Source organism: Amblyomma mixtum, chromosome 1 (assembly GCF_055824585.1).
Source record: "Amblyomma mixtum isolate Tamu chromosome 1, ASM5582458v1, whole genome shotgun sequence".
Lineage (NCBI taxonomy): Eukaryota > Metazoa > Arthropoda > Arachnida > Ixodida > Ixodidae > Amblyomma > Amblyomma mixtum.
The window spans coordinates 290,800,687-290,819,585 of record NC_143012.1 but is presented as its reverse complement, the minus strand read 5'-3'; the positions used below and the strand labels follow the sequence as shown (position 1 = coordinate 290,819,585).

Genomic DNA, 18,899 nt, shown 5'->3' with positions numbered 1-18,899 from the left:
CCACCAGTTTCAGTTAACGCGAGTAAACATTGACCATAACGTGAAAAAGGAGCCGAGCCGGCTTCGAAACGTTGGGTTTAAAATTAAAAAAAAAGGAGAACATTTTGATTAGGGACCCGTCACAGTTTATTCAAGTTAACCAAACCAGACAGGTAATCCTTTAGTTCTTGGCCATAACCGCGCCCACGTACTTTCATGAGTGTGCTACTTTTTTAAGAAAAAAGGACGTAAGCAGCTGGACTTAGTGGAAAGATCCCGCATATATTACCCCCCAGCGGTTAAGCAACACACAAGTCTCATAAACACGAGCTGGACAACAGGGGTCTGGAATGAAGCCGGCAAGTGACTGCGTAAAGAGAGTTCGCAGCCTTTCTTAGGAAAGGGTCCCAGAAAAATTTTGATCATTGGCTCCGCCTGACAATCGGTGTCGATAACCGAACGAAAAGCCACGCAATAGGCGTTTTATTTTATCGCTGTCGTTCTTGAACGTTCCTTCATCCTCTTTGTTCAATGTTTAGTAAATTGTACTTATGGTCTGTATTCACTCCTACTATAGTCCCGGAGTGCTGCCTACGGCTTGCCTTTAGGCCAAAGTGTTGCATCGGGGGTAAAAGCTCATTAAACACCCATCCGTCGTCATAAATATACGCGCCCACCTTCACTGAAAGGTGTCACGGAAGGAACCGGAAGGGTGCATGCCGCTTTTTCCTTGATGCTCTTAAGCTCTGCCAGGTTTTTTACTTGCCACTGTGAACTGAAGCACACCGTAGTGGAGGGTTGGGAAATAATTAAGGCGTACTAAAGTTTCTAACGTGCCCTGAAGTCGTATATGAACGTTTTTTCACTTCACTTCTATTGAAATACGGCCGCCGTGATCGCAGATCGCACACGCAACCTTGTGCTCAGTAGCAGACCGCTATACCCGGGCACTTACTGCGCTAAGCGCAATCACGCGGGGTTCTCAAACAGCAGCTGAAGTGCTTACTTCGTGTCGTCGATGAACTCCAAGAGCTTGTTGACAATGGCAGTCTGGCGAGTGGAGGGCAGCTTGGAGACAAGTTTTAGCAGAGAGGGAGGCACGAACTCCACCAGGCTGCCGGCGCGGATGGCCGCGAACAGGTCGCTGAGCAGGCTGTCCAGGAAACGGCGGCGCGGGTGCTCGAACGGGTAGCGTTGGCCGTAGACGAGCGCCGATATGTTGTTGGAGGTGCTGGTGAGCAGGTAGTCCTGGAAGGCGACGGGGGCTCCCTTCGCCTCTGCTACCTTCTCCGCTATGCTGCGGCACTCATCCTGAGTCAGGAGAAACGCAGGAATGGTGGGCTCAGTGTAAGTGTGGGCCCAACGCATACGACGTACGTGTGTAAACAAAATCAATCAATCAATCAATCAATCAATCAATCAATCAATCAATCAATCAATCAATCAATCAATCAATCAATCAATCAATCAATCAATCAATCAATCAATCAATCAATCAATCAATCAATCAATCAATCAATCGAGCATTCATTCGTTCATTCTCCATCCACCAATCCGTGCAAAATGTCTGGTGCAATATTGCCTCAATGCTTTGTAACTTTGACTCTGTTATTCTATTTTTATGGATGGCTTCCACTTTCTATTCGTCACGCGAGGGAGCTTATTGGTTGTAAGTTGGGCAGACGCTACCGGGTTATACTGGAAGAACTGCTATCATGTGCGACAGCTTCCATGATAATCGGGATTGCTATGGTGTGGTAGAAAATTTTACAAATGTTCTTAAATTTCCGCCGGGAGGAACGGATGTTTTCATTCCGTCGACCTCCATGATAGGTCGTTGCTGCCGCCGAGCGCAAGGTCTTTTGTTGTGGGCTCCGTTTCGCGAAAAAAAAAGTGCTTTGAGAAACCTCCTCCTGCCTTCCTGTCAGCCTGCCTAATTGTTATCATCAGTCTTTAATACTAACAAGAGTTGCGACACGTGCGTGTGTATCCTTCGTTGTGCCTGCTCCCTAAAGATATTCCTTTGTTTGATCAGTGAGCACATCGCAAGCAAGTCCCACGTTTCTTTCTTGTCTTTGTGTTGCCTGGCATACATAGTCTACTTAGTATACTTCATCCCCCTGCATGGTGTAATAAACATTGTTGTTTGTGCCGTTGTTAGCCGTCTTGGCCGTACGTGCCCCGTGTTTACACGCTGTTCCTTTTTGTTAGGGCTTATTTTCTGCAGGCGTCCGTATTCCTGTTTTAATATAGCACACACGCAGCAAAATCGAAAGCTTCTGCCTCCCCTGCCTGAGTCTGCGCGGGAGCACAAAGAACAACCAGGCCTCTCTCTCTTGCTCACAGCGATGTAGGGGACAACGAAATCTGCCCCGGCGATCCGAAAGATAGCAATTTTTAGAGAGCGCAGCACTGGGTGCGAGCTGCCTCTTGATTTGTGGCGGCTGAGTCAGCACGCTGCATCGCTGCCTCGCAAGAAACAATTTATTTCGCTAATGAAAAAGTTAGCGATTACGCATGAGGTGGGCGGCAAGGGAATGCGGAGGCCAAAACAGCTTAGACCCAAAAGCGCAGCCCGCTGGACAAGGGAACGCCGGTGGTGCCTGGTGTTGGCTGCCATAGTGTGCATTTCAGTTAGCGGCTGCTGCCGTGCTGATCTTCGCGTTTTCTTAGCAGGTAGGTCGACTTTTCTTGATGTAACGTGACTGTTAGATGTTTTTTTCTTGTAATAACAACCAGAGGAAACATCATAAAAAATATTAGTAGCGCGAAGCTACCGGCTTAGCGCATTAACCTGCAAAGGATGATTGGCATTAGCGGCCGAGAGGTCTGGAGTGGCAGGCCCGCTTTGACGTTTCACTGGCGACTGCCCGGATGGGTGCGTCACAGGCTCGTTCTGTCGCCTTTACGCTCACGTGCATACTCGGCCTTCTTCCGCTTACGGTCTTAGGTTCCATAGAGTTCCCTGCAACTTTAGTGACTCCAGGCTTAGGCATATACGCTAGTTGAGCTTCACAATGCAGAAGCCGGCGTCGCCGCAACGCCGCACTTTCACTATCCTGTATACAATCCATTACGAACCGAATGTTAAACACCGGCGGACCGACTGCTACAACGTGGTGGAAACGCAGGGCAATAGCTGCGTGGAAATTCCCAGGCGGATTTTCCTCGTCCCGATCACCCCATAACGTAGTAAACTGCAGCATGGAATGGTACTATGAATGTTAAGGCGAAAGCCTTTAATGCCTCATCATTGTCGACAGAAGGTTGTCAGCAGACGTGTCACGCTTTTCGGTTGGTCAAAATGGTTATGACGTCAGAGTGCGCGGATTCGAAGTAATGAGGTCACCCACGGATGCCTGACGCCCTCTTTTGGAGCACACGACAACTAATAAAATAAAATAGTTGTCGTCTGCTCGGACAGGGGGCATAAGGCGTCCATGGGTGACCACATTACATACCTCATTACTGCGAACAGAGCCATGGATACAACCGAACTCATCGAAGCAGAGAGAGAGTCGTGCTAAAGAAGGAGTCAAAGTGTGTAGTTGTAATGTGCAGTCAAAGTGTGTAGTCAAATAAAGCACTAGTACAGCGCAAACAGTCTCGCAATCAATGCCAAACAGTGCGTCAGGAAAGGCTTTCGCCTTGCAGCACTTTAGAGAGCCAAAGTGCCCCCTGAATTTTGAAAACACCAAAGCTGAAACAGCTTGCACTCTAAAAAGAGTCACCGAAACGGTTACGCAGAACCTCTAGCGACTTTTCTGAACCTCGTATAGCTGTTTCTCCAGAAGCCGACTGCGAGCCGAATGCCGGCGCTTCACCGCCGGCTCCTCCTCCTCTTCTCAAAAGAAGCGAGCGTCGTCGGTGGCGGCCTATTTTTCCGCGACAAGGATTGCCTCCACTATGCCTACTTCTTTCCTCCTTTAGCACTCACTCGCCAATCCGCGACGTCGGAGTGGCTCCGCCACCTTAGCTGTGGCGCACCTGGCGCCCTCCGGCGCCTCGATCTTCCTCCTAACCACGACGCTCCGGTAGATAGCCCGTGTAGATTGTCGATACGATCCTGGACTACGGTATACTACATCTCGAAATGCAAAGCTAAAACGGCTATCGCTGTAAAATGGTAGGCGCAAATAAGGAAAGGCTCTCCTTTCGCTTCTTTTCACATACTTTCCTGTAGGCTTGGTGGTAACATTTTACGAAGTTCGCCATAGATTCACAGCCTCGAAACAATGGCGCCAGTAGGTTATTACTTTCACAGTGCACAGCGACGACGTTGGTGGTCGTTTCCAATGCAGAATGACAACTTAATGCTGTTAGGCTGACGCGTGTACAGGAAGTATCGTACTAATTTTGTTTTGTCGAAAAGCTCTTAGAAAGTGCATCGGCCCCATTGAAGTATGGCTGCCATGTGCTAATGTAGCACGCTTCATAGCTTCGTAGTGTGCCTTTAGTTGAACGACCGGATGGCGTAAGTCTGTAAGCGAGCTACTTGCCTTGATGTGCTCTTCCATGGATGTCTTTCCGAAGCCGAGGTTGCGCAGAACGTGAAGACAGAACCTCCGGTTGTGTTCCCACACTTCTCCGTTCAGCGTCGCCACGCCTGGTCAGCAGGTGATGAGAAATTAACTCCTTTGTTGCCGTGATTGTCGTCGCTTCCTACTCTAGTTTGTCGTATGCACTCGCTTTTGGCCTGTAGACAAGCCAGGCTCAGTCTATCAGTAGAGGCTCCTGTGCTTTTCACACTTTTAATGCCGCGAGAGACCACGCAGCTTTTTGCTATACTTTGCCCCTTTCAAAAAAGCAAGAATTAGAGTTTTTCAACTATAAGCTGCGAGCTATGAGCTGCGAGCTCTCGCGCTCAAGGGGCAACTTGCATATTTTTACGGTCGGTTGTGGCTGTAGCTTGTCATCAACAACTAGTTTGTAGACATGTTACAGGCTTGTTGCTGAGTTTATAGTCTGGCCTTAATATAATAACTTTTCAGCAGAACAGTGATATGTTAGAGCACACAGTTCAAATTTGGTCGGTGCTATGCATCCCTTACTCTGGGTTTCGGTTCATGACAAGCTGGCAGGTATGGCACCATTACTGAAATTACACACTACGCAAATAAATCGCTGCGTGTTCAGCAGCACTTTATTCGAGCATTTAAGCTTATGTATTCATTCATCCACTACTATGTAGGGCGGCACACGTTGGCGATCGACAGTGACTTTAGGAGATGCTCTTGTGTTCTAGCGTGTCAGCACTTCGATCTTCGTGAATGACGGCAAGCCATTTAGAGCATGCATACACAAACAATGCAGAAAAAAAAACAACTAAGCAACTGTGACACGCAACGAACAGAGCATACCGTCTCACCTCCATACCGTTCTCCCCTGAAGAGCCAATTTCGGGGTCGGTATAGAACCTCCTTCTTTGTGAGGAATTTTTTTATGGCCTGGAAATCATTGAGTATCACCATGTCTGTTGGGCCAGTCCTGATCCTGCAGGGAAAGCGTAGACACGCCAGTTTTTATACGTGGTAGGAGGGAAACAAAACAAGAAAAAAAAAACAGGGGCATGCCCTCTTGCCCACTTGGAGTGAGCGACTGGTCACTTGGTTTGCTTCTTATGTAGCATGTTTACACGTTGATGCAGGAGCACTGCAACCATGTCCAGGCATGAAAAGAGAAGCCCGCGCTGCCAACCAAGCCGTTGCAGTGCTGAAGTAAAGTCTGCTTGTCAAGCGCAGGTTTTATAAGCGGGGACCCTCCACTAGGAACAGGTTTATTAAGACTCCTTGGGTTTAGTTAAAACAGGCGTAAGATTCCACGCTTAGTCAGAATTCGCTTATTTGGCCGTTGCTTTTATTTTCAGCCAGCTCATGCGACAGACTGAGATAAAGTTTGAAGAACCTCCTGGAGCGAGCGAGAAATAGCAGTGAGCAGTACTTCGGCTGTCGACCTGAGCGGCCTTGACTGACTAGGGTTTGGCAGACACTACTCCATGATCCTGCCTTGCGTCTGCGGAAAGCAGCGGCGAAGTTTGTGCGCACTTGCCTGTAGACGGGTCCATACTTCCGTGCCCACTTCATGGCCTGGTTGCAGTGGAAGTCCTTGTAGGCGAACTGCACGTGTCCCAAGACAGGATAGCCCAGAGGACCCGGGGGAAGACGGGCACCAGGGGGTGCTTTGCCACCCTGAAGCCATCGCTGCAGCACCAGGTAGAGCAGCGACGCCACCAACACGCTCCCCACCAGTGCCAACCAGTCCATGCTGTTATATACGTACACCAGCCGTCAGCAATCCCTGCAGTTTGCAGAAAGAGAAAGGGAAACCAGTCGGCGAAAGTTCGCAAAGAGCGAACAAACAAACCTGAGTGGACACTTAAGCTCCGCTTTGAAGGGACACTGAAGCACTTTTTGTGAAAATCGGAATTGCACCGCATTCCTTTTGTTTTAAAGCACAGCTCTTGAGCGCCCATTCGTGGGTTGAGCCGTGTCGCCGTCGGTGTAACCGAGAGAACGAGAGTACCGGCGCTCGTTTATAGATGGCGCCTGTGTTCGCGCCGTGCGCATCGTCGTCCATCATACTTGCATGAGCGGAGGCAGGGTGGCAAGGGGGAGGGGAGGTCTGTCTGCTGCTGTGAAATGCGATGCACGCGATGATTGTCCGCGTCGGCCATGCCACTCACAGCGTCGTGTGTCTAATATATGCCGTCTGCATGCTTACATAATACAGTACAAAACAGCCTCAGCCAGTTCTTTCTGACTAATGAGCGATGCAACCGGTTGAAATGCTTCGTCTGTCGCAGATTCTAAACGAGCTGCCCGATCAGAGGCTCATCGTCGCCACCGAGTGGACCCAAGAGTTCGCGGTGCCGAAGTAGATGCTAGGCGGCGCCTTCGAGACGGCCTGTCTCCATCCATTTCTTCGACCACAAAGCGACCTTTATGACAATCAAAGACTGGGAAAGGAGCGCTACTTGAATAAAGAGTGTTTGCGGAAAACAGAGTGCTTTGCAATTGTATATACATACACGAAACATCGTGTTTCCTTACAAGAACCTGGTTGGCGTTCATTTATCACTTAAATTTGCATCCCAAATGAGAGAGACCTTTGTCGAACATTTTAATTTTAATCGCGTAGCTACGATTAGTAACAAGGCATGGAGTAACGGGTTGAAAAACAATATGCCACATATAAACAATTCGATGCATGCTTTCTCGGACGCATCGAACCGAACCTTGCTCAGCACGCCCCAAGAGTTCTGGCCGCGCCTGTGCTGAGGAGAGCGCCACATGCCTGAGCCTCTGTAGATGCTCCGTGAGCATATCAGGCACGTGCCATGCGGAAAAGCATCTCGCAGAGCCATCACGACCTCCGACAAAACAGTGGGCTCTTCTCATCAGCCTGTCCGCACGCGAATAATCTGCCGCTGATGGGTGCGACGATTAGCACAGAAGCCTGTGCTATTAGATATCAGCACAGAAGCCTGTAGTGTGTTACCCTTGCGTGAAGAAAGGAGACACACATATTCAGTCACGCGCTGAAGCTGCCTGTCCGTGCCATCGAGGGATCGCGCTCCGTGGTCTGATCGCTGTCAACACTTCACGCAAGGCTCTGTACGCAACGAGACCTGAACAGTCGCAAAATAATGAAACTAGAATCGGAAGTAGAAGCCCTTAGCCCACGTTGCTTCTCTTAGGAGAGCCGCTTCTCGGCAATGGCGCTTTTTTGACAGAAGGCTCGAGAGGTGGCATTAGGAACAAGCTGTGCATGCAGCCGCTCGGACGAACGTGTTTCGAGCAAAGAACGTTTCCTTCGGTCGGCTTGAAATTCTCCGTCTTCACAGCAGCGACCCTCTGCGCTGCGATCTTTTGATCTTGCGGGAAACAGTAGAAGACGACAAAGCCGCGAGCGAAGTTGTTAAAACACCCGAACGCAGAGCAGTACTTCGTGTTGAACCTGGTGCTCAAACTCAGATGAGTCGTTTTATACGTCCACAATGCACGCAACACGAGGAACAACGCTCGCTGAAAGCTCGCTCGGGTGGCTCGGAGTATTCCCGGCTCCTCGACGTGACGTCACGTGGCCCGACATGGACGATGTTTGCCTCTCCGATGTTCAATGACCGAAAGAAAGTTTCGCATCAGATGGCTTTTGGTGGCCTGCCTATCCCCTTTTGGAGACGGCGGCGCGCGCATTCGACGTTCCAAACGAAAAGGCTGAAGCCATTGCACTTTCAGGCCGATACGTATAGCGTTGTGGGCCCCTCAATTCGACCCAGTCAGCGTGCACACTTTGTTCCTTCAAAACATGGTCGAGGGCAGAAGAATATGGTAGCGCAAACGCGCAGTCACTTTTTTTTATATTTCTCAAACTTTCTTTAAATACCAGGAAAATGTACCACGAAGGTGGAATGTCGCTATATAAAAAACAAAAAAAAAACAGCAGGTTGTTTCTGAAATCTTAGGAACTTAGCGAAACGAGCTTCGGCCTAAAATAATGTTACTAATGCTGCACAAATAATTTTATCTAATTAATTGGAATTCTTAAAAGATACCCTGACTTGCTGCACACGATGGCAAACGACATGGCGTTGGTTTTAAGCGCCGGTTGAGCACCATTTTTTTTTTTAAAGTCTTGGCTCAGGTTACGAGAAACACACTGTATACGCTTACAGTCGGAACAAAATATAGGATGGGAAAGCACGTTGCTTTAAGCCTGCCGCAAAACAATCAGGGGTCCACCAGGGCAGAGTAGATTTGCAATAAGGGAGTACTTACTCATTGACATCCACCCAAGCGCAGCCATAGGCTACAAAGGAAAGCTATACGCTTCCACATAAACATTGTAGTTGGTCCGCGGTTCGAACCTGGGACCACCGCTTCACCGGATCAGTCGCTCTGCTAATAGTGCTAGCCAGGAAGGTTAGCACATCGCAGGGCGAGAGCGAATTAATCAACAACTCGAAGCGGGAACGGTGTTGGCCCAATCTTTAGGGATATCCCCCAAGGTGAATTCCCCATTGGGGGAATCCTTGGGGGATTCCCCATTTGGGGGAGTCCACCTTCCCGGTGAGCTCAATTGATAGAGCGACTGCTCCGGTTAGGTTGTGGTCCCGGGTTCAAATCCTGAACAAGGACAAAGTTTTCTTCAACTGCGAATATTCTGTGAAGGCTGTGTAGCTTTTATCTGTAGCCGTATGGTTGCGCTTGGGTGGATGTCAGTGAGTAATTGCTCCCTCATTACGACTCAGGCTAACTTCTAACTCCTTCCAATGGTTGTCCAATAACAAGGCGTGTTTATGACAGCGTTATGCCCCAAGGTAACGTGAGTACGTTGCGCACTAGCCTACAAGAAGAGCGCCTCCGTCATGTTATGGCTGAACCGAACTTCCGCGAACCTGCGATCAACTTCAGAGCTCGAACTCACTTGTAAGGCACTCCTATGGAAATATAGGAGGTAATGTCCATTCTTTCGCTGTGTAGCAAAATCTTTCTTTAACATTGTTGCTTTCACTCGCAGTGAGCAGTTAAGGCTGCCATAGTAAACCAATGGGAAACGCAAAAACGTTAACAGAAAAAGAAATGGAAGCCTGCCGACGGGATATCTGCGGATATATAGACTGTTATAGCGAAATCTTACACTATACCAAAAAAATTGCTTTCATTCACTCGTTGCTGTTCAAAAAAAGCTTTTGTCCACAATTCTTGCGTACGCTTTTTTCTCACTGAACTGGTAAAAACGCACAGTGTGAACTTAGCGAGTAATTTTTTCCTACAAAATATCCTGTAATGTGTTCGTAAATAAGCCCGCTCTACAGCAGTCACGGAAACGCTCTTTGCAGTCATTGGGCACCGCCGACGCAGTAGTTGGTACGTTGAGATTAACACTGTGTCTTGTTGTATCATTGGAAGACTTGCTACGAATGGAACTGTGTTCTCACGTGACCACGCGAATGGGGATACAACTTACTTGAACACACTGTAGCGCCTTAATTTTGAAGACTTGTCGATACTCCCTGTCCTCGATCCAGCCACGTGTACGAACTGCTTGGGGGGCACAGGGAGGATAATCAAGGTTCTTGCCTCAACTGAAGGCCAGTGATCTTCCACGAGAAGAGAGTTAAGCGACGTAGCTTGGAACGCCCTCGCAAAGATGAAGAGCCCTTACCCACACTCCAACCGTATTCGTCCTCGCCACACGCCCTATCTCAACAGCTGGAAATCCTCGCGCCCGTGCGCTCTTTGTGAGATACGTTTTCCCTCTCCCAGTAAGCGTCTCACTGTTACGAACGTTTCTCCTGAACGTTGAGCGAAAAGTCCTTCGACGAGGCAGGAAACGAGGGCTGGAAATATTAAATCTCCTAAAAAATGTTTTATAGTTTCAACTTGAGTTTTATGAATGAAGAAATGATCACCTACGCAGTTATAACGCAGCATGCTGTTGCAGTGTTCTGCACATTTCGCACGCTCCGACGTTACGAAAAAAAAAATTGGTGCCGGTTTAGTATTGCTAAACACAATATATTGTGCGAAAGCAGGTTTTTACAGGTGGACACCAACGCCACGTACTTAAAAGCGCGATTGAAAGTGTTTCCTTTCCGTTCATGACTTGCGCATAGATGGAAGTTGATGAAGACGACGACGTGCAATGCACAGCGTGAGAGTCTGTTGCAGTTTAACACGAGGTGTGATCAGCTGCGACTATAGCATACAGTGCTCTCGCGCAGTGGCTAGCGAAGCTGCTCTGTTCGCGCCGCCTCAGGTTCGAAACGTAGCCGCGGCAATATTTATTTCATTTCTCCAGGTTGGCAAAAGTCCCCCTTATTCAAAGTATCGTCTATTTCTTACTATTTCCCTCATCGCGTGACTAACTTCAGAGGCTTCAGCCCACAACGGCTTTTTAGGCCTAGAGTGCTTTCGGGCCAGAAATCTGGAGGGGACCTTTAAGATCGGCCTTAAGGGAATGATGCGATAGCATTAATGGGCTAATGCTCCGTATATGCGGAATGCCTCCTTCTCTACTTTACACTCATAGATCGCTGGCAGTCCTCATACCCCTCCTGGCGCAGTGGCCCAGCGGTTAAGCGATGCGCCGCTGCCCAAGTAGGTGGCTGTTTCAAACACAACCATCGGTGGGGGCTTGTGCAATGCAGGTTGCTCTTCCCAGCAACCTCTGGCGGCCAATCATTATTTTAACTGTCACTTGCCACGGTGGGAAGTTTGCTCGCAATACGATGGGCAGCTAATCATGACGTCAGTAAGTCCCGGAAGTGGCCCACCTGCCACTTAGGTTGCTTCTCTGGTGACGTTGCGTTCGCGTCGCCGCCATCACCGCCTCCAATGACGGCGACGCCGGGAGTTCCAGTGAACAGGACTTTTAACGTATTGCGTTAAATAAAGAAGGAAGAAGTAAAACGATCCCGTTAATCCTCCCAAATCAATCCTTGCATTGTGAAAAGTTAACGTTAGCTTAAGTGATCGTTCGAGGTTAAGGAACATTAAGTTTAAAGTTAGGTGGCGTTCTTCATTGTATACCTAAATTTTTCGTTCCGATATGTCACACCACAAGTCGTGCTCAGTCGTTATTTATGCATGAAGTGCCACCAAATTTGGAACAGACGCCAATTTCGCAACTGAATATTATATTAAGCCAGCTTTATGGTTGCTGAGTAAATATAATGAACACCGTCATAAGTCATTTCGGGACTTTGAATAATTAAGAAGAAAGTGCGCAAATTTTTTATGCAAACTTATTCATAAAGCCCTCTTCTGTGCAACATTAACGATTAGTTGTTTTGAGATGCCTAGCACTTATGAAAATAAAAGTTACACTCCGGCATGCATAATTACATAATGATGTTTCTTATAAAAATAGTCTAAGAATTGCTGCACGTTTACATTACAAAATCGAGAGTTTTATTGCTCTTATCAACGTCTCAGAATTGATGCGCAAATGTTAGAAGCATTTTACTGCAATTCGTTACGAAATGCTGAAGGGATGAGTGATATCAACCAAAGAAAAATTGAAAGCCGAGAAGATGAACCTTATAATTTATTCCCCCATTTGCCCCGCTTATCGCTGGCTTTGCCTTTGCTTTCCACCAGCGGACCTTTGCTTTCAATAGCGATCCATGATATCTCCTATTTACTGTGATACAAAGAGGGCGGAAAACCGCAGAATCTTCGATGCACCGAGGTCACCAGACGTACTACATTACGCTCCCAGTTTTTACGACCACGCAAAAAGCAACATTTTTTAAAATTACTACTGCATATATCGCTATCATTTTTCGTCCCAAGACAAGTGATGACCTGAGACCACGAGAAAAAAATAGAGAAATAGAAAATTTAGACCAAACTGGCTATTTTAGTTGCCGCGTCTCTCCTTAAGATGCGAGCCCTTTGTTCGTAGGCGATAAGGAGGCGCTTGCATTGCCCGAACAACACAGCCACAACCGGGAAACCCTGATTACTGCTTATTCGTTTGCTGTAGTCTATGCAGCTTCTTGAGCGGTCGAGTTTTTTAGCATTCGTTTTCGGTATAGCATTTTCTACTTCTTTCTGTCAATTGGGTTTCAACCATGCTACCCTTTGACCTTATCAAATGATTATTAACACATGCCACGTTGCAGTTATGAAGTATACCAGGTATTTCATCTAAGACTTAAAAGTCGTCTTTTTGAGTTAGAAGGGTGCTTCTTCAGCATATTTTGTCAGTGGTGTAGCGCATGAAACTATATCTAAGAAGTGTTAACTAATAGGCTGGTCAACTAATATTGAATCGTGAACTTATTAACTATTACTGCTACTATCCTTATTTAGTGAGAGGCGTGTAGCTGAGCCTAAGTAACATCCATACCAGTTTTTAGAACTTCCAGACTGACAGCGCACAAGGCCTGTTGATCGGCCACTTTGTGCGCTTCGAAGATTTGACGTTCCTTCAGCGGAACTCGAATTCGTGCATTGCTAAGATTTCTCGACACACATGAAAAGCCTCGTAGCCCGGACTCAAAGCTTCCTGATACGACAATACATAATGTCTTCATTGTGCCCATTACATCCCAACTAGCATAGTTAAGAGACGTACTGCTTACTTTTTGTTCGCTGAAAGTCGATAAGTCGCGCGTGGCAGAGTCAGTCGCGTTGATCGCCGCCCGCAATGCGCAGTCACTGTTTGTGCGCCGACGGCTAAGCAGGCGCTTGTCGATCTGTTTTGTGATTTGTGCGTTTGCGTTCTCAGAGTTGTATTTCAGACGTCGCGGTGTTTAATACAGCACTGAAGCGACGGATGTCCGCTCATAAATCATTCCTGTACCTAGTCAAACTACGAGTGGAAGTATTGGTGAGTCGGCGGGGCGACATCCGGGCCTCGAATCATTTCCTTTTCGATTTCGCTCACCCCTTTCTCCTTCGCTTGCAAGCGATGTCAAGTGGCGGCCTGGGTATTGTTTAAGGACCCATAGGCTGGACGATATTTAACCCGCCCTAGTCTATAGTGTTGTGTGATCTCTCCGTAAGACACTAAGCCGCCGCGACCCGTGAAGCCCTCGGCGAGCCGACCGGCTCGGAAAGTAAGCCCTCGAACTAAAGCTCGTAGAACAATTTTCCTGTCGATGAGGCAGAATATAACGTATGGAGCTACATTAAAATAAAAGGAATTTAGGCAGGATGCAGATGCGACTTTTTTGAGTTCCTTTTTTTCTTATCTACGAATTTATCGTCTCAAAGTAGACTGACTTGCCTCGCGCACTGCTACTTCTCTGGGTCATCTTAAATAATATAGTAGATTCAACAATTGAATAAAGGGCGTCGGGGTTCGGTTACCGGGCGCTGTGTAGTCGAAAGCACGACACGTGCGGGTCGAAGAGCGGATGCGAGCAGCTTGCCTTCAGAGAGAGCGTTCGATAGGCTGGGGTGATCGGGGAAAGGGACAGAGCGTTGCACGTACGCTGCTCTGTGCGCCTGTGTCTTTGTGGGCTGGGGAAAGGGAGAGAACTTCAAAGTGCGCTCTTCCGTCGCTAGTAGGCCGGACACCGCCACAGCGAATGACAGCATTTCCTTCTGGTGGCGGCTCGTCGAAAGCTGGCGACGGTGCGTTCGCTTCCGGCTCGTCGTGTCTGCGCGCCGTTTAGAGTGCACTGGCCTGTTCGCTCTCGATGGGCGCCCAACACACGCAGAGCGAGCATACAAAACCTCCGTAGTTATGGTTTCCTTCCTTTGCGTTCATCGGTCGCTTCGCTGGCATTCGTGTCGCCTCGAAAGCGCTTGCACGACGAATACGGAACTCAACACGTGCTCAATTAACGGCGCACTCAGCTCCATTAGAAACATGTGCAGCTGACTGTTGTACCGGATGGACGTCACGATAGCGCGCCATCACAAGGGTTTTGACTGCTCACAGATTGCCCGAGTAAAAAAGCATTTCATGCTTTCAAAGCTTAGTCTTCGTGAACAAAACAATAGCGCGGACCCAGTTCCCTGGAATGCGAGGCATTCAACTTCTTAAAAGTAATAAAGAAGTTGAAACAGTGGAATCTATTTCCCGACAGGCCCTGTTCCGCTCGCAGCTGAAGCTCTAAATTACGCGCGCGTGAAGGCAGGGCCACCGAACGCATGTGCCCGGCGGAATGAGTGCAAAAGAACCTTGACTTATTCAATGTCAGCCCTAAACAAAGTCAAAGGAAAGCTCATCCGGTGAGGCCGTAACATTTCCGCTGACGAAATGCAGCTTTTAGTGTAGCAAGAGAATCATGCCTAGTCATTCTCTGCGCGCGAAAACCGCGCTGCTTTGAGAGCGCTATAACACCGTAAACACGCGAAATTATGCATAGGCGAAAACAGACTAGACGATTGCGTGGCGCTCGTACTAACTTTCGTGTGCTTGCACTCTGCTCGCGCTCTGAAAGCAGCGCGGTTTTCCAACAAGAGCCAGCTACAACTAGGTCAATCCTTGCATTGTTGGCTATTATTAAGGCGAAATCTCTACTTGGCTATGTCGACGATATATTGTCCGCAAAACGTGTTGGCAGCGATTTCTCTGTCCGTGTGAGAGTTAAGCGAAAAAGAATAATCATGTGTATTAGAGGGTGATGTGAGGATGATACATGCCAAAATTTGGCCCATGTGGAGTAATTAGTTAATTAATTAGAGCCAAAAATGTCATTTGAATGTCAACATAATATGGGACGTCGATATGATGCGAGGGCGTGAAAACAGTACTAGACCTCAAAATTGCGGGAAAAAACACAAACACGTTACAGAGGATGATAAAATGTTATTGTACAGCAAATTTGATTGATCTGGCGTGATTAGGTAATTAATTAGAGGCCAAAAGGTCATTTAGACGTCAAAATAGCCCCGGACGTGCATATAGTGCGAGGACGTGAAAACAGCGGTAGGCGTCAAAAATGGAAGAAGTAAAAAGAGAAGCAAACGATCAAAAGAGAGAACAAGAGACAAAAAGAGAGGCAAACAGTCTAAAGTGAAGCAAAGAGAGGCGACGAGTGTGAAGGAGGCATGAGTGCTTTCGCATTCTCCCAGTGCGGGTCGCCGCAGTGCTCTCCAACTTATTTAGTTTAGATCCACTCACGGTGCTAGAGCTTTTTTGGGCTATACACCCGCACACCTTTTCCATACGGCCTCCGTGGAGAACAGTGCACACCACTGTGGGTTGTGCTTGCCGTGTCGACCCGCCGCGTTACTTCGCAAGCAACTCTGGCCCTCCGCCGACGCTTTTGCTGTTAATTTCGCTTGCTCATCAGTATTTTCAGTGGTTGTTCTCGCTGCAAAGAAAACGATGCAGGCAAACATGCACAGCTTTCCTCGATATCAGAAACTAGGGCCATGTGTTGGGGATCTTTTAAACATGTAATTTTGAGAAAAAAAAAAGAAAGTTCTGAGAGATTTTGCGCAAAAACGGTGATTATCATTGACTAGTCTTTCTACTCGCTGCGAAATATGACCTAGAGCATGTTTCCTGAGTTCACACCGACTATATCCGACCGCCATAGAAAATCAATGGGATGTACCCAACATTCAAAATGCTTGCGGTGATTCTGAATGTTCAGCGACACGATCCACTCAGTGACAGCCGTACAAAACTAGAAGCGTTTGTCCTGATTTTCTAGGTTTGAGACGGAAGAAAACGGTGAGAGAGATGGCGGAAATAAAAATTCCAAGGACGATTACTATTCTCCCTAACGCGAAATTTGAGCGAAGCTGTCTGTTTCTCAGGCCCTGTGGGCTCACTCTTGTGCATTTCTGGGTCGTCGGCACATCTGCATGGCGGCGATATTAGTTCGATAGTAGTATTAGCTGAAGAAAGACGACGATGAGCCATGCACAGCGCGCGAAAATATGTATATTAGTTCGATAGGAATATTAGTAGATGACGACGATGTGCAATGCACAGCCTCAGTGTGCGTTGCAGTTTAATACAAAGAGCGACTGGCTGCGGCGATGGCTTAGTGCTCTCGTGCAGGGGCCAGCGAAGGTGGTCTGTGCATGACTCCGCCGGTTCGAATTTCAGTTGCGACAATGTTTATTCTTATTTATTTATTTTATGTATGGTTACACCAAGCCAAACCATACATAAAATAAACCCACGAACGGTCGCTTCAGAGCTGCGCTTTAAACTATTATTATTACGAAAAGAACCGCATAATGAAAGAAACAGTATAAATATCGAGAAAGTTCTACGGCGCATCATGTAAGCTTGTTGTGTAAAGTGACATTTTTCTGCCAGTGAGGATAAATGAAGGCACGCTGACCGAGACGGTTTTGAATTTGTTTGTTCAAGCTGGTTACCCCTGTATTTGAAAAAAGGACGTCTCCGAAAGTTTGGTTGGCAGCAGCACGCACTGCAGTTGACCCCGAAATGATGAACGTTAACGCTGTGCACGTTACTCATAGCCTCACGCAAACGGTCATTTATACAACGACGCATTCTGTCGATATAAATCAAACGACAGCCCACAAAATAGACAACTACTCGGCGCTCGCGCTTTCCTCGCGCTATTATAAAGCTTAGATAACATATTGGACGCAGTAAAAAAGTAACGTTGATACTCGTCCGTCACCCTACTCTTTTCAGAGGATGGGAAAAAATTGAGAATTTTTGGAGCTGCGGTCATTTTTTTTTCTTTGTGCTTTTTTCACAGCGCAGTCTGCATCTATTTCCGTCTAGCGCTTTCCCGCTTTGCCTGGTTCAGTTGTTTTTGTCAAACCTAACTTATAAGGTGACTAGGCAAGAAACAGGTCCGCTTGCCTTGTTGATCGTAGCTATCGACTGCACGAAGTAGACTTAGGATCTATAATTGTTTTAAAGAATACTAAAGTCTGTTTTCACACTGCAGGGTGTGCGTAACGGCATGAAAGTCAGCTAGATTTCGTCTGTCCTGGAGAGGTCGTGGTTTAAAGGCCCAACAAACTTCCTTGTTTAATTTTTACCTCTTCTTATTTTCTCATTATTTTTAAAATCTTTATTTCATTTCCTTATCCTTTTCTTCTACTTCCAGTCAACCCTGATGAAGGTGTCGAGTTTGCCTCGTAACGACGGTTCTCTCATGAGAATTTGGTCGGAGTGTTCCGTTCTCTCCAGTTGAATGGGTCATAACAGCTTGTTGCATGGTTCTGAAGTTATGGAGGCCCGTAGCACAGAGCATGCAGGAAGGCCACAGGGAGGAAAGAGCTGTCGGACCTAGGATGCAAAGTCTGCAAACGTTCATAAGAACACCCGAAGTTAAGAAGTGTGTTTTGTTTAAAGCGGACAAACCAACCTTTTGCGCATATTTGACGAGGTTGTAGCATATAAAACACTATTAGGATTTCGCACCGATGTTTCACTGAATTTGTAGAGATCTCGAGCTGAATGCGTTTAATGCTGAAAACAAAATGAACTTCAGTGTCCCAAATATCGCTTTGCTTAATTCTTCGGGCTCAAACAGAAAGCAACGATGGTTCGTGGTTTATGAGGGTTCATCGTCTCAAAGCGACTCAGGCTACGAGGGACGACGTAGTGGAGGGCTCCGGAAATTTCGGCCACCTGAGGTTCTTTAACGGGCAGTGACATCACACACTACACGGACCTCTAGAATTCCTCCTCCATCGAAATTCGACCGCAGCGGCCGGGATCGAAACCACGTCTTTCGGGTCACCAGCCGAGAGCCCCCAGCCACTCAGCTACCGCGGCAGCCGAAAGCAACAATCTCTTCTCCTCCAAATATCATTGCAGACCACTTGTTCAGATAGCGCTCGCTCGCAATCTTCGGTTCTCCTTACTTATTACCTCCCTCCTTTCATTCCACGTGTTTTTGATAGACCCAGGGCAGAAAACCAACTGCTGCACCTTGCAAGGATCGCTCTCTGGAGGCGAACTCGGAGGCACTCACCGCTTATCGAATCGTAGCCTGCTGAAGTCGGGGCTGCTAGAAGCCTCGACAGCTGTCCGGATAGCGGGCAGGGTGGACCGCTCCTGGGATTTCAGTGCCGAAGACGGACAGCCAGACGCGTTGGGGCAGCAGCCAGCCTTGACGCGCTCTCAGGGGCCAAGGGTCTCCTGGAGGGGGAAGGCGCGCGGCCCTTTACTCGGCGCCTTGTTTGAAGAAAAACACTTACCAGCACTTTTATCTGCTGGCAGGGGATGCGAGAAGGCGCATTCCTCCGAACAAATAAAAACTACGGGTGCAAATTGGAGACAAAAAAACCCGCCTAGTTTACCGATCGACGCGTTGCGCTCCGCCGCATGACTGTTATTGTCCACGTGCGGAGAGAGAGAAACGAGCAAAGGCGCTGCTTGAGGCTGTGTGACCTCGTAACTTGTCAGCTATGCAAACAGTGGCTCAGTGTATCGACGAGAGGAAGAAACTTATCGGAAAGACGACTCTATTCTTCTTGAGATGACTTCTCGATTATTTGTTGTCT

At 47.7% G+C, this 18,899-nt stretch overlaps 1 protein-coding gene across 1 annotated transcript in view; it reads right to left on the bottom strand.

Moving 5' to 3' along the window:
• Positions 1-18,552, bottom strand: part of LOC149372020 (cytochrome P450 2A9-like) — a 28,015-nt gene extending 9,463 nt beyond the window's left edge. The window contains exons 1-5 of the mRNA XM_089585602.1: positions 18,368-18,552; positions 6,028-6,276; positions 5,348-5,472; positions 4,479-4,585; positions 986-1,290 (exon numbers count right to left, since the gene is read on the bottom strand). Of these exons, the coding sequence (XP_089441728.1) occupies positions 986-1,290; positions 4,479-4,585; positions 5,348-5,472; positions 6,028-6,242 (752 nt within the window). The 5' untranslated portion in view covers positions 6,243-6,276; positions 18,368-18,552. The remainder of the gene's footprint in view (positions 1-985; positions 1,291-4,478; positions 4,586-5,347; positions 5,473-6,027; positions 6,277-18,367) is intronic.
• Positions 18,553-18,899: the final 347 nt, after the last annotated feature.